The following is a 14,786-nucleotide window of genomic DNA, read 5'->3' on the forward strand; positions in this document are numbered from 1 at the left end:
CTGGTCCTCACCTGGGCAAAGGGGCTGCTTTTACCTCTTGCTGTGGGGCCCCTTGTCTGCCACTGGGCATGCTTTAGGTGTGCCCTTGATTCCTTGAGGCCAACTAAGCAGTGAGTAGCCTTCCTATGGGAACTTGGCCCTCTCCAATAGTACCCATAGGCAGCCTCAGGAGGGCACACACATTTCCCAGCCACCCAGAACAGTGTGATCTACCATGGTATCTCACAGCCCCACATCTATCTTCTTGAAAGACCTACATGTTGTCATGGCTTTTTTTCTCCTGCCACCTGCAGAATTGGAGAGAATGCCTCCATAGTAGCAATCTTCCTTACACGTATCCCCACTTTGGACTTCACTCCAGAATTACTGTCCCCATTTTGCAGATGAGTCCACTGAGACTCAGCAAGTGAGTGAATTGCTTAAGCTTATCCCTGGGAGGGAGATCCTATCCCTTTTGAGATCCTATAACTTTTTTAGGCCCTAGGACTGATTCTAGGGCCCTGGATGAACAAGCTGTAAAAACCCTACCTTCTGTTAGTGTAACTGCCTCCATCGCCACGACATGTACCTGTCAGATTGCATTTCATCCTTGTTACTGTAGGGTGAGCAGGCCAGGATTGCCATGCCCTGCTTCTAGCCAGTTAGTGGGAAAGCTGGGCTGAAGGCAGACGTGTCAGGTGTCACACTGTGCCTGGCAGCTGCCAAGCCTCTGCTGAAACTGCCTCTTGTCTTGGCAGGAAAAAGAGAAGGCCCAGTTGGCAGCAGAAGCTCTGAAGCAAGCAAATCGTAGTGTTTCTGGAAGCCGGGAGCTGAGGCCTGCCAGGGAGAGTCTTTTGGGGTGGCCCGATCGGGAGCTGGATCGGGTCAACAGCTTTCTGAACAGCCGTCTGCAGGAGATCAAGAACACTGTCAAGGACTCCATCTGTGCCAGCTTCAGTATGTGTGAGCTCAGCGTGGACAGCAATGGCTTCTCTAAGGAAGGGGCCACTGAGCCAAAACCTCAGAGTCTAGCCCCCTCAAACCCCAGTGGCTCCTCAGAGCAAAGGCCTGACATTAACCTTGACCTGTCCCCTTTGACTTTGGGCTCCCCTCAGAACCATATGTTGCAAGCTCCAGGAGAGCCAGCCCCACCATGGGCAGAAATGAGAAGTCCCCACCCACCATGGACAGAGGTGAAGGGCCCCCCTCCTGGTATCATCCCTGAGAATGGGCTAGTGAGGAGACTCAACACCGTGCCCAACCTTTCCCGGATGATCTGGGTCAAGACACCCAAGCCAGGTAACCCTAGCTCTGAGGAACCAAGCATAAAGGGGGCCCCTGGTTGCAAGCAGGAGCTGCCTGAGCCTGTGGCCTCAGGTGGGAAGCCACGGAAGGGCAAGAGACAGGGTAATCAGGCCAAGAAGAGTGAGGTGAGCCCAGCTTCCCAGTCCCCAGCCTGCCTTGAGACTCCCAGTGCCAAGGGCCAGACCCCTAGCCCCAAGCAGCCAAGCAAGGCCCCAGAGCCTCCCAGAGTGGACAGCTGTGCTGAAGCTGGAGAAGGGAGCCAGGGGACTCGACCAGGACCAGCCTGGGCTGACAGCCCCAAAGCTGACAAGGAGAAGGGCAACTCCTGGCGAAACTGGCCAGGTGAAGCCAAGGCACGGCCTCTGGAGCAGGAGTCTGTACAGCCCCCAGGCCCAGCAAGGCCGCAGAGCTTGCAACAGGGCAAGGGCCGCAGCCGCCGGAGCCGCAACAAGCAGGAGAAGTCAGCCTCCTCCTTGGGTGAGTGCACCAGGAACTGACTGACTGATCGACCCCCACCCAGCCAGGCCATGGGGTGGAGGGCAGTCCTTACATGTGAGCAGCATTGCCCCAGGAGCATGACCCAGAGGCTGCTGTGAGCACTGAGCCCTCCTGGCTATGTCTTCCTAGACGATGTGTTCCTGCCCAAGGACATGGATGGGGTGGAGATGGATGAGACTGACCGGGAGGTGGAGTACTTCAAGAGGTAGGTGTGAGGCTGCCTGCTCTCCCACTCATGGTGGACTCCTGCCCCAGGTAGGGACACAGGTAGCCAGGATGGATCATCTGGGAAGGTGTAAGGAACTGGGAGCAGGAGGGATGTCAGTTCCCAAGAACGAGGGCTTTCTCCAGTTTTATTCACGTGCATTTCTTTGTTCTTGCCTGGGTTGAGTTTTGGGGGCAGAGTCTTATCTAGGTAGGGGGAGAGAGCCATATACATACAGTCCAGTGATAAGAGTTATTAGAGGAGTTAAAGGCATGGGGCTAGGGCCTAGGAGTGGCCAAGCTGAAGGATGGGGTGGCCAGGGCAGCCCTCCCCAAAGAGGTGGTAACCAGACTGAAACCTGAGGAATAGGAATGAGTGGGCCAGATAAAATGAAAAGGGTTTGAGGGCAGGAGAAATACATCATCCTGGGAGGAACAGAAGACATCCCAGTTTAGCTAGAGTAAAATCCAGGGTGAGGAGGCCGGCTGTATGCTAAGGCAGGTCACTCTTCACACACTACCCCTTAGGCATGTGGGCATCTCATCGGGCAGCCCCATACTGTTAGACCCAGACACCTGGGAGTCCGAGGGGTTGTACAGAGCTGACCTGGTTTCCTTAGTGGCCAGGGCTCGCAGGTCTGGAAGCAGGTCCAGTGGGGAGAAGAGAGAACCTCTTGATTGTGCCCCCACCCCACCCCCTGCCTGGGCATCTCCCAAACCCGACAGGTTCTGTCTGGATTCTGCAAAGCAGACGCGTCAGAAAGTTGCTGTGAATTGGACCAACTTCAGCCTCAAGAAAACCACTCCCAGCACAGCTCAGTGAGGTATCAAGACCCCTCGAGTGTTTCGTGCACCCGTTCTTCCCATGCTCTGCCACGTTTTGTGCCACTGCCAGGCCATTTCACGCCCTGGGGCACAGGGAGTTGGACTAGGTGCTTTGCCAGCCCCATCTCCTCTCCTGAGAGCCCTCCTGTCCCTGTTCCTGAAGGGCCCTTCCAGCACTGCCATCCCCTGGGGTGTCCCTGCCAGGCCTCTTAACTTCCCTCACCAGCCGCCTCCCAAAGTGCCCAGGGGGCCATGGGCCTTAGAGGGTTGCCCCCACCCTTGACATTATCGGCCTCAGGATTGAATCTCATTGGCCTGGTCTGGCTCCTCTATGCAGGCTAACAAGGTGCTTCCCAGCTGAAGCCGTGCAAAACGGACCCAGCCCCAAGAGAACAGTGGGAGGGCAGTCCCGCTAGACCAAGGCCTTGGAGGTCATTTAGGCGTAGAGGCTAGGTGGGCCCTCTTCCTCAAACAGGATGGGTTCCATGAGGAAACCGGTACTGAAGCTCCCCCCTGGAAGAAGAGCCTGGCCCCTAGCTGGGCTCTGGCCTCCCTTCCCAGCCACCTGCACAGGTGGTCTTATCTGAAATATTGACATATCAGATGTTGTTCTAGGCTAAAAACAGAAAACTGAGAAGGCAGTGGGGCTGGGAACCCCCAGGGCAGAAGAGAAGACTGGCTGGCTGGCAGGCCTTGGGGCTTAATGGCTGTACAGAGCCATAGTTCACCCTAAGATGCGTGCCCAGTGCCGGGCCTCTCAGGCTGGTGAGCATACAGCTGCCTTTAAGGCAGTAGGGAGCTGGGGCAGGTGGGCTGAGCTCACCCCTCAGGAGGACGTCCTCTCTTGTCCCTTTCTCCTTTCCCCAGTGCCAGGGCAGCAGACTTCTTGGACCCTTGACTGAGTCCCTGAGTCCCCTTTTGAGTCAGGATCCCCCCCACCCTTGACACTAGCCTCTGCTTCCCAGGCAGCCCAGGGCTGGGCTCCCTGTAGGCTAGTCACGTTTGTACTAACCCAGAGTCAGGATAGTCCTCAGACCCGCTTCAGCTTCTCTGCTCTGTGGGCCTGGGCTCCCTGATCCTTTGTCATAGTATGTCCACGCCGCCCAGGAGCTTCTGCCAGGGTCAGGGTGCCATCCTGCCTTTCTTCACCACCTCCACAGGAGCCAGGAGCTACCAGAACCCCAGGCACCTTCATCTGTTGCCCCTTTTCAGAGAAAACAAGTCACACTGCCTTTCCCAGCCCAGTGCCCCTGTCATGTAGGAAGCCTCATCCAGCCATCTTCTCTCACTCCCTCTTGACTGATCTCTTTCTCAAGACGGGGGTGCTCCCCAATAAATGCCCTCCTTTGACCTTCTCCACCCTTCTCGTAGCCTTGACTGTGAGCCCTGAGTGTGTGAGAGCACTGCCTGTGCAGGCTGGAGACCCAGCCTGGGCCAGGCACCTGGAGCCGAGGTGGGATTCTTGAGAGATAGGTGACGTCTCTACGGTCAATGGGAGAGGCTGGGCTCTTCCTCCACCCTGGCCTACAGCAGGGGGTCTGGGTTCCTCAAGTGTTGTCCTTATTCCTTGAGATTCAGGATGATGTTCAGTGGGGCGGGGGTTCTGTCTTAACCTTCGTCCTCTGCTGGAGGTGATGGGGAAAGTCTGTTCAGTGTTTTCAGCCCAGTGGACAGAAATAGCAGGCAGCTGTTCCTGCCTCCATGGGGACCCGTGGAGACTCGGAGCCAGCACAGGGAGGCTGCTTTGGGGCCGTTTCTCACCATGTGGCCATACTCTTCTGTTTTCTCAGCCCCTGCCAGACCAGCTTAAGGGTGTCCTGAGACCCCAACTGCCAGCCGAAGGTCTACAGTTTTCTCCGTCACATCCCCACCTACCTGCCCAAGACCCCACTCCCCACTCCACCATCCTGGACCAACCAAAAGCTGAATAGATGCTGTTCGTGCTGGGGCCCCTCAGGACCTCCGCAGAGCCGCTTCCTGGTGCTACGCAGCCTCCACACTCAGAGCCCGGAGGCTGGGCTGGCCTGTGGGCTTGGGGGCTGATGGTACTGCTGGCCCAACACTGCTCTTTTTGTGTTTGGTTTTTTGTTTTTGTTTTACTTGTTTTTCAATTCTTTACTTTTGATACTGTGAAAAATCTTTCCTGCCGAAAGATAAAGCAACATTTGGACACAGAGTCGGTGTGTTAATTGAAGGTTTACTCATCCGGGTGGGGCATGAGGGTGAAGGATGTACTCAGAGACATTGTAGTCTGCCTTAGTCATTAACTTACCTGAGCGCGTGCTACCGCAAGAGGTTGGCATCAATTCCACTTAATTCTGTCATCAGTGCTAAGCAGAACTATTAGCCCATTTTATGGATGAGGAATTAAAGCCAAGACAGCAAAGAGACTACTGAGCTCAGTTTGGCCAACTAAGATCCCAGGTGGTGCAGTGGTAAAGACTCGGCCTGCTGATGCAGGAGATGCAAGAGACTCAGGTTCGATCGCTGGGTCAGGAAGATCCCTGGAGTAGGAAGTGGCAACCTGCTCCAGTGTTCTTTTATTTTTAATCGAAGGATAATTGCTTTACAGACTTCTGTTGTTTTCTGTCAAACATCAACATGATCCAGTATTCTATAACTGGAAAATTCCATGGATAGAGGAGCCTGGTGGGCTATAGTCCATTGGGTCTCAAAGAATCAGACATGACAGCGTGCGCACACGCACACACACACACGATTAAAGCATAGGTCTGTATGACGGTAGCATCTGTGCCCCCTCCTCCTGTTAATAAGTATGGAAACCCTTAGCAACCCCTTCCCCACACTGTGGCTTAGTTTCCTTCCCTCCAAGATGGGCGAGTTGGAGGGGTGGGACTTGGACTCTGCACAGCTAATGTGAGAAACCATCAGGAAGTCTTGAGGCCTTGTGGATTGTGTGTATACCTATAGCCTGGATGATTGAAGCTGTCAGGGAAAGGTGAGGTAAAAGTAAAGGTGGAGTTTTATAAGTTAGATCTGAGTTTACAATGGGCATGGATGTGTAGCCAAAGTACCTGAGTGTTAAGAGAAGAATGAACTCTTGTGTAAAGCAAACTACCTCATCCCCCGCTCCCCACCACGGGTCTTACCTTGTTTGTGAATTCAGATTTTAATATAATAGTTTTGCCAGAAATGCTCACACACACTTTTGTCCCAAATCCTCACCTCCAATGTCATTTTCTCTACTAGAACAGCTCTTAGCTTGTGCTCATGTGGGGAGTGACAGTGGCAGCAGCTACACCTTCACCAACAGGTCTTCGTGGAGTGTTGGGACCAGGATCCAAAGCCACTCCCTCCTTCCCCACCAGGTTGAACCCTTCCCTACCCTGCAACACACACACACACACACTGGGCTAGCAGTACCACTTCTTCCAAAGAGGTGAAACAGCACTGACCACAGGCTCACAATTCTTGGTCCCTTGGCCAGTCCTCAAGGAAGTGCGGCCACTTTTCTGTGAAGCCTTTCTTTGTATATTTATTACCTGTGCTTCTCGCCTTCAACTTTTACACGGATCCTGCTCTGCAACTGAATTGTCACAACTATGAAAAATTCTGCTTCATCTGCAGAGTTGCAGATCTGATCAAGCAGCCACTTTACCCACAGAAAGTGAAAGTCACTCAGCCATGTCTGACTCTGTGACCCCATGGACTGTATACCAGAGTGGGTTGCTATGCCCTCCTCCAGGGGATTGAACCCACCCAGGGATTGAACCCAGGTCTCCCACATTGCAGGCAGATTCTTTACCAGCTAAACCACAAGGAAACCCAAGGATACTGGAGTGGGTAGTCTATCCTCCAGAGGATCTTCCCAACTCAGGAATTGAACCAGGGTCTCCTGCATTGCAGGTAGATTCTTTACCACCTGAGCTATCAGAGAAGCCCTTTCTTACAGAAAAAGAGCTCTATGAATGGTGTTCAGGGTTGTTCAAGTCTGGCTCCTGCCTCTGGCACACTCCAGCCACACCTGATGACCTCAGTCTCCAAACAGAACAATGCTCTCCAAACAGAACACAGACCAGCTAGGTCTGGCACCCTCAGGGCTCCTGACTTTTACTCACTTGTTTCCCTCTTCAAAATAACACTTTCTTACGAATACCACCTAATCCTTCACATTCCAGCTGAGAAGCCACTTTTTTACAGTTTGCCCTGTGTGTGTGTAAGTTGCTCAGTGGTGTCCAACTCTGCGACTCCATAGACAGGTTCCTCTGTCCATGAAATTCTCCAGGCAAGAATACAGGAGTGTGTTGCCATTTCCCTGCCTTTATGCTACTTCCAAAAGTGGTACTTTGTGTGTCTTAGGACAGTTCTTAAACTCAAGACCAGTTATCTATCTCTCTCCACCTAATCTCTTTGGGCTTCCCTGGTGGCTTATATGGTAAAGAATCTGCCTGTAATACAGGAGACCCGGCTTCAATCCCTAGGTCGGAAGTTCCCCAAAGAAAATGGCAACCCACTCCAGTATTCACACCTGGAGAATTACACGGACAGTGGAGCGTGGAGGGCTACAGCCAACCCTACTGCAAATGAGGTGGATATGACTGAGCGGCTAACACTTTCACACTGCACAATGTCCAGTCCACACTCTTAACATACAAAGGAAGAAAAGAACAGCACTAACCTATCCTCTTTAAAAGTTGAAATTATCCTGACAGTCAGCCCTGCACACTCTGGGTCTACCTTTCCAGCCTTAACTCTGACTACCCTATCCTACACAGGCCACATCTTTGTTCACTGAGAAACTTAGGCATTGCCAGAACTTGACTCCTGCTAGACCCTCTGTCAGGAAGCCTCTCCCTCTCCTGCCCTCCCAGCAGCTCTGAGATTCCTCACTTCCCTATAACTTCAGATCCAGGTCTCCTCGAAGTCTTCTTTGGTTCCCCAGTTACTCTCTCAGCTCTATTATGGCATTTACAATAATAATCATTTGCGTACATATACAGGCCTTCAGTTTAAAACCACAGTCATCATTTTGTTTATCTCGCCACTCTGAACATAGGTGTTTCACAAAGATAACACCAGCAGTATTCTCACCAGTCAGCTTACTCTGCAAGCCCCATCCTGCCCTGCCTGCCTTGGCCGGTGCGGGTTAATAGGGGCTGGATAGAGTCCGGGTCGGGATCCCAGCTAGCCTGGTCTCTGAGCTCCCCGGCCACGAGAGGGCGCAGTGTCCACTAGCGGGGGCGTGCCGAGTGACGTCACTCCTTGGGCGAGGCTGGGCAGCCGGCAGCCCGCCCTCTTCGGGAACGGCGGTTTCCACGCTTTTACCCGGCTCGGTCTGAGCTTTTAGCGCGTGCTCGAAATCCTGCAGAGTCACACAATGCTTTGCCTGACGCTTTCGCCCTCAGCCCCGGCAACAGTTGCGTAGCCACCTACAGTGGGCGGAGACACCGTACCGCAAGACAGACGCTCAGGAGAAAATTTGTCCTTCTGCGCGATCCGGCCCTCAGAGGTCGTTGCTAGGTGCCGACGTCCGCTTCCTTACATCTGATTGGGTCTCATCATAGGTGGGGCGGGGTTTTACTGTGGTGCGCATGCGTGCAGCAAGGATGGCGGAATCGGAACCTGAGCGGAAGGTGGGAGAGAGGTTGGAGTCCGCGCGGGTGAAGAGCGAAGGTAAAGGCCGGGGGTCCGGGTCTGACTCGTGTGTGTCTGCAGCGGGCTCGCACCGACGAGGCGACTGCCACAGGAAGCCGCTCTGAGGCAGAGGATGAGGACGACGAGGACTACGTGCCTTACGTGCCGTTGCGACAGCGCCGGCAACTGCTGGTGAGGGCCGTGGGTCGCGAGAAGAATGAGGGCAGGAGATGGGGGTTTAGCGATGCGATGGGGGTGGCCCCGGGTCCGCGGGGTGAGGTGTCAGTACGCGGGAGCGTGGTCCCCAGGCAGACGAGGAACTGGCAATGTCATCTGAGGAGTGGGGCAGCTCTGCGCCTCCGAGCACAGGACCCTCTCCCAAAAGCCAGGATCCTGACGTAGGCCCCCGGGCCCGATGCCCCACTTGCGTTGGGCTTGGCTCTGAGGGGCACTGGTGGAACCTCAGCTCCAGAAGCTGCTGCAGCGAAGACGCAAGGGAGCTGCGGAAGAGGAACAGCAGGACAGCGGCAGCGAGCCCCGAGGAGATGAGGACGACATCCCATTGGGTCCTCAGTCCAACGTCAGCCTCTTGGATCAGCACCAGCATCTCAAAGAGAAGGCTGAAGGTGGGCTGGGCAGCAGGCCGGAGGCTCAGTGTGGCGCACTGCTTTGGTGTCTCTCTGACACCTTCTGCTTCTTTTGTCAGCCCGCAAGGAGTCTGCCAAAGAGAAGCAGCTGAAGGAAGAGGAGAAGATCCTGGAGAGTGTGGCCGAAGGTCGAGGTATGGCTGTAGCCAGGGCAGAGAGGAGGTGAACTGAGTCTCCTCCCTCAACCCTAGGCATGTTCCATTTCAAGGGACCTGGCCTCTGGGAAGCAGGAGCCAGCCTTGAGCCATATCTGTTTTCTCAGCTTTGATGTCAGTGAAGGAGATGGCTAAGGGAATCACATACGATGATCCAATCAAAACCAGGTACGTCTTTTCTGTCTGCAGTTGGTTCCTCTTACTTGGGATGATAGGTGGCTGAGACTGGAAGGGACACCCCAAAGCCAGGTGTGCCCAGGTGCTAGCTTGACCCTTGTCACCCACCCACAGCTGGACACCACCCCGTTACGTCCTGAGTATGTCTGAAGAGCGGCATGAACGTGTCCGGAAGAAGTACCACATCTTGGTGGAAGGCGATGGCATCCCACCGCCCATTAAGAGCTTCAAGGAAATGAAATTTCCTGCAGGTACCTGGGAGCTGGAAGCACCAGCACATTATATGCGTACAGGCTGTGCTGGGTCTTTTGTTCCTGTGCACGGGCTTTCTCTAGTTGGAGCTAGCAGGGGCTACACTTTGTTGCGGTGCACAGGCTTCTGTTGTGGAGCATAGGCTCTAGGCACTCAGGCTTCAGTAGTTGCAGCACACGGGCTCAGAAGTTGCGGTGTGCAGGCTTCATTGGTTGTGGCACACAGGTTTTAGTTGTTCCATAGCATGTGGAAATCTTCCCACACCAGGGGTCGAACCCGCGTCCCCTGCATCGACAGGCAGGTTTTTATCCACTGTGCCCCCAGGGAAGTCTGCAGTACCACATTGTGATCATGAAACATGCACCACATTTTGATAGTGAAACGTCTGTGAGGTTGCATCCTAGGCCCCCACCGAAGTCCAGAAGCTTCTGCATCAGGTCTAATCAGTGGAGAAGGAGGAATTTGTCTTTATGCTTCTTTTTCAGTCCCTGAGCTGTTCATATTTTGTAACCTCTGCCATTAGGGAGCTTTAGAGGGCAAGTAATGATGGCTTTAAACAGAACTGGGTGTGAATCCTGCCTCCACTTAGCCTAGAAGCCTTGGACAAGTTTGTGTGTCTGTCTTTTTGTCTGTCTGAGATCGTCGTTTGTAACGTGAGGGGCATAGTGCCAGTTTTACAGGCGTTAGGGGCCTGTGTCTCGTATCCTGTAAAACACAAAAATGAAGCCAGGCTGTTTTCTGTAGCCATCCTGAGAGGCCTGAAGAAGAAGGGCATCCACCACCCAACACCCATTCAGATCCAGGGAATCCCCACCATGTGAGTGTGAAGCTGACAGTCCTGGGGAGGAGCAGCCACCAGATGAGAAGCAGTCTTTGTTTTCCATGGAGCCTGACCCTCCAGCCTCTCTTCTCTCACCAGTCTCTCTGGCCGCGACATGATAGGCATAGCCTTTACCGGCTCAGGCAAGACACTGGTGTTCACTTTGCCCGTCATCATGTTCTGCCTCGAACAAGAGAAAAGGTTACCTTTCTCTAAGCGTGAAGGGCCCTATGGACTCATTATCTGCCCTTCGGTAAGAGAGGCTGGCCTAGAGGGCAGGGTACACGAGGGAGGGAGCCACTTTCTGGTGCCAGCCACTGCCCCTGTACCTGCAGCGGGAGCTGGCCCGACAGACCCATGGCATCCTGGAGTACTACTGCCGCCTGCTGCAGGAAGACAGCTCACCACTCCTGCGCTGCGCCCTCTGCATCGGGGGCATGTCCGTCAAAGAGCAGATGGAGACCATCCGACAGTGAGTCCAAGTGACCCTGCCCCATGGGCTTCCTCAGAACCCCTTGACAAGCCAAAAGACCCTTTGCTTTAGCTACTCAGCAGAGCCTTGCAGAGGCCGCTCATGGGCTCAGCCCTCAAGGAGCCCCCAGTCTAATGGGGAGGTGGGTTGGGACAGAGGAAGGTGCTAAAGAACTCTGGGACCACAGCAGATAGAACAGGGGCATCTGGGAGGTCAAGGAGTCAGGGCATTCCAGGCAGAAGGCAGAGAGGTGGAGGGCCTGGGGTGTCCAGGACGATCAGGGTTGTCCAGTGTGATCTATCAAGGAGGCTGAGGCTCTAGGATGTGGCTGGGCCTGTGCCCTTTCCACACAGTGCAGTTCCTGACAGACATCACATCACTACATGTCCAGGGTTACAGACAGGCCAAACCCAGTCCCTGTTTCATAGGCATTGCTAGTTAGGGAGGATGCAAACGTGGAAAAGATGGGTTCAGTGTACCAGGAAGCTGATCCCATTGAGGCCTACAAAGGGACCTGTGGAAGCACAAGCTGAAACTATCTGAAGATTCAGGTCAGCCCTCTTAGGGGCAGAGGAGTGATCAGGGGACGGGTGTGTGAGGCAGAGGTGACCATATGGCTGGGGTCTAGCAGAGAAGGCTACAGTGCTCGCCAGGAGAGCATTGTTCTGTTCGGAGAGCAAGGTGGTGGCAGTGACAAGGAAGGACAGGCGAGGAGAAACAGGAAGGAGACTGGAAGGCAGAACAGGGCGGGCTGCCGGCCCCTAGGTAAGGTCGAGCAGGTGGCTCAGCCCTCAGTGTCTGCCCTTGGTCCCCAGCGGTGTGCATATGATGGTGGCCACCCCTGGGCGCCTCATGGATCTGCTGCAGAAGAAGATGGTCAGCCTGGACATCTGTCGTTACCTGGCCCTGGACGAAGCTGACCGCATGATCGACATGGGCTTCGAGGGCGACATCCGCACCATCTTTTCCTACTTCAAGGTGCCCTTCCCCACCTGGCCGGGACGTTCCCGCCTCGGCCCCCCCTCCACACACACCACATTCAACTCTGAAGGGCCCTGAAGCCCACCCACTGTCCCAGCCACTCAGCCTCCCCAGCCCCCGCATGTCCGCTTCTTCCTCAGGGCCAGCGACAGACCCTCCTCTTCAGCGCCACCATGCCTAAGAAGATTCAGAACTTTGCCAAGAGCGCCCTGGTAAAGCCTGTCACGATCAACGTGGGGCGTGCCGGGGCCGCCAGCCTGGATGTCATCCAGGTACCTGCTAGGCAGTCTCACCTGGGAGGCTGGGGTCTTCCAAGGCTCCCGGGAACTGATCAGAGCAGGGTGGGCAGCGGGGGTTTCATTCACAGCTTTGGCCCTTAGCAGGAAGCCTTCTTATAGTGCCCCGCGCTTGGCAAGAGGCTTCTGGTCACCTCCCAGCCAGGCCTGGGGACCCATTCTCTGTGGCAGGGCCAGGGCTGGTGAGCCTGTTCTCAGGACCACCTGACCTGATCCCGGTGGTGGCAGGAAGTGGAATACGTGAAGGAGGAAGCTAAGATGGTGTACTTGCTTGAGTGCCTGCAGAAGACACCGCCGCCCGTGAGTGCTGCCAGCCAGGCTGGCCGGGGGGCAACATGCAGGGGGAGTGTCACAGGGGGCACCCAGGAGTCAGTCCCTGTGACCAGAGTTGGCTTTTTCTGGACAGGTGCTCATCTTTGCAGAGAAGAAAGCAGATGTGGACGCCATCCATGAGTACTTGCTGCTCAAGGGAGTGGAGGCTGTTGCCATCCATGGGGGCAAAGGTCAGGGTGGCATGTTCTAGGCATGGACCCCATCCCCGTAGCAGCCCCTCATCTTATCCCTTCCCCTACCTGGACAGCCTGCCACTCCTCCCCAGACCATTGCTGTCACTCTAACAGTTCCTGCCTGACCCTTTCCAGACCAGGAGGAACGGACCAAGGCTATCGAGGCATTCCGGGAGGGCAAGAAGGATGTCCTTGTGGCCACGGATGTAGCCTCCAAGGGCTTGGACTTCCCTGCCATCCAGCACGTCATCAATTATGACATGCCTGAGGAGATCGAGAACTACGGTGGGGTATTTGGGAGGCCGGGGTTGAGGGCTCAGCCCCAGGCCCTGGAGAGGGGGCCACATGCCCTATTCCCTGTCTCTGCAGTGCACCGTATTGGCCGAACTGGGCGCTCAGGAAACACGGGCATCGCCACTACCTTCATCAACAAGGCCTGTGGTGAGTCTGCCACCAAGGCCGTCTCCTGGGCCCTCCACCTGTGACCACTCAGGTTCTGGCTGCAGGGCCCAGGGTTGGACCTGAAGACTCCCCACTATCCCCACAGATGAGTCAGTGCTGATGGATCTCAAAGCCCTGCTGCTGGAGGCCAAGCAGAAGGTTCCACCGGTCCTGCAAGTCCTGCACTGTGGGGACGAGTCCATGCTGGAGATCGGAGGTGATGTGGGATGGAAGGACCCTAGTCTGGTGGGGGCAGTCGAGCACACCACGGAACAAGTGCATGCTGCCCCTTGGTGGACTGGGGGTCTGATGGGGGTGCCCAAGGTCTGGGGTATGGAGGCTGGCCCCGTAATCATGCTGACCCTCCCTACCCCGGTACCCCATTCCCACAGGAGAGCGTGGCTGTGCCTTCTGTGGGGGCTTGGGCCATCGGATCACCGACTGCCCCAAGCTCGAAGCCATGCAGACGAAGCAGGTTAGCAACATCGGCCGCAAGGACTACCTGGCCCACAGCTCCATGGACTTCTGAGCTGGCTGCCACCCCTCCTTCTCCACGAGGGGCCTCTGTCCCTGGAGCTCCAGCCACTACCACCGCCCCCCACCACACACACACCCCCGCCCCATGGACAAGAAGACCGCAAGCTCGGCTCAGCTGGCCTGGGTTGGGCCAGGCTGGACCTGGCTGCCTGCTCCCCATGCCCCCCAGAATTACTATTTTTGCTCCCCTTTAGCCTAGCTGCCATTAAAGCACAAGCCTTTCTGGTCTCAGCCTCTGTGTTTCACCTTGTCTGCCCCGTGCTCCCTGGGCAGGCCTCACCCTCTGACCGCCAGCGCCCCTCTGAGGTGGGACCTTGGTATCTCCCACAACCACTGCCAAAACCTGCTGGTACTGAGCTGTGGAAGGAGCTGATTGCCTGGGGCCTCCTGTGGAGGCTTAGGGTAAATTTCCTCTATTGTGACTCAGAAAAGGACCACCCTGATAGACCAAAGGGAAATGGTTGATTGGGGTTTCTGGTCTTTCTGGTTGGCTGTTATAACCTCCAGCCCTGCCCCAGCCTCCCTCTTCCTGTCAGTGTGTAAAGTTCCCCGGGCCTTCTAAGGCCCTTTGGAGACGTCCTGTCTCAGGCCCCCTGCCCATGCAGGCTCCCAGTAGGGAGCCCTCTGCTGTTTGCCAAGTGGGCAGCAAATGCCGTAGGACTGCCACCCAGGCCACATGCACCCACTGACCCAGCTATGTGCTGGGCTCAGGACCCAGGTGAGCCAGACAGATGCCCTCTGGGAAGTTCACAAGTGAGTGGGACAGACAGATCAGCCATGAATAAATGCAGGCTGCGGTCACGGGACTGCTAGCAAAGGGGCCAGGATTTCAGCATCTTGCTAGGGGTAGATAGAAAAAGAGCCCTGGTGGCAGGCAGCTCCTCTGCGCCAGACACTCCATGCGCAGGCCACGCGCTTATCCCAGGGGGACAGCGGTTGCTCGAGCCCTGTTTGCCACTTGGTGTGTGGCCTTGGGCAAGTTACTTAATGTTTCTGAGTCTTGATTTCCTCATCGGTGAAATGGCAATGAGAATGCAAAGGACATGGTGTCTGGGGCTGCTTGGGCCATAATGGGCACAAAGCCAGGTGAATGAGG

General features: G+C 55.4%; 2 protein-coding genes across 15 annotated transcripts in view; both read left to right on the forward strand.

Annotated features, from left to right (window-relative positions):
* Positions 1-4,987, forward strand: part of FAM193B (family with sequence similarity 193, member B) — a 30,802-nt gene extending 25,815 nt beyond the window's left edge. For all 14 annotated transcript variants that reach the window (XM_010846527.1, XM_010846534.1, XM_010846528.1 and 11 more), the window contains 4 exons: positions 738-1,761; positions 1,912-1,987; positions 2,713-2,810; positions 4,602-4,987. In XM_010846527.1, the coding sequence (XP_010844829.1) occupies positions 738-1,761; positions 1,912-1,987; positions 2,713-2,809 (1,197 nt within the window). In that variant the 3' untranslated portion in view covers position 2,810; positions 4,602-4,987. The remainder of the gene's footprint in view (positions 1-737; positions 1,762-1,911; positions 1,988-2,712; positions 2,811-4,601) is intronic.
* Positions 4,988-8,324: 3,337 nt separating this feature from the next.
* Positions 8,325-13,921, forward strand: DDX41 (DEAD (Asp-Glu-Ala-Asp) box polypeptide 41). Its single transcript, XM_010846542.1, has 17 exons — positions 8,325-8,405; positions 8,488-8,598; positions 8,873-9,032; positions 9,113-9,187; positions 9,316-9,376; positions 9,500-9,636; positions 10,382-10,454; positions 10,557-10,710; positions 10,793-10,929; positions 11,745-11,907; positions 12,051-12,182; positions 12,435-12,506; positions 12,613-12,709; positions 12,848-12,997; positions 13,082-13,153; positions 13,260-13,370; positions 13,546-13,921. The coding sequence occupies exons 1-17, from the start codon at positions 8,364-8,366 to the stop codon at positions 13,680-13,682; spliced, it is 1,884 nt and encodes a 627-aa protein (XP_010844844.1). The 5' UTR covers positions 8,325-8,363; the 3' UTR covers positions 13,683-13,921.
* The last annotated feature ends 865 nt before the right edge of the window (positions 13,922-14,786 follow it).

Source organism: Bison bison, unplaced genomic scaffold, assembly GCF_000754665.1.
Source record: "Bison bison bison isolate TAMUID 2011002044 unplaced genomic scaffold, Bison_UMD1.0 scf7180017864238, whole genome shotgun sequence".
Taxonomy (NCBI): Eukaryota; Metazoa; Chordata; class Mammalia; order Artiodactyla; family Bovidae; genus Bison; species Bison bison.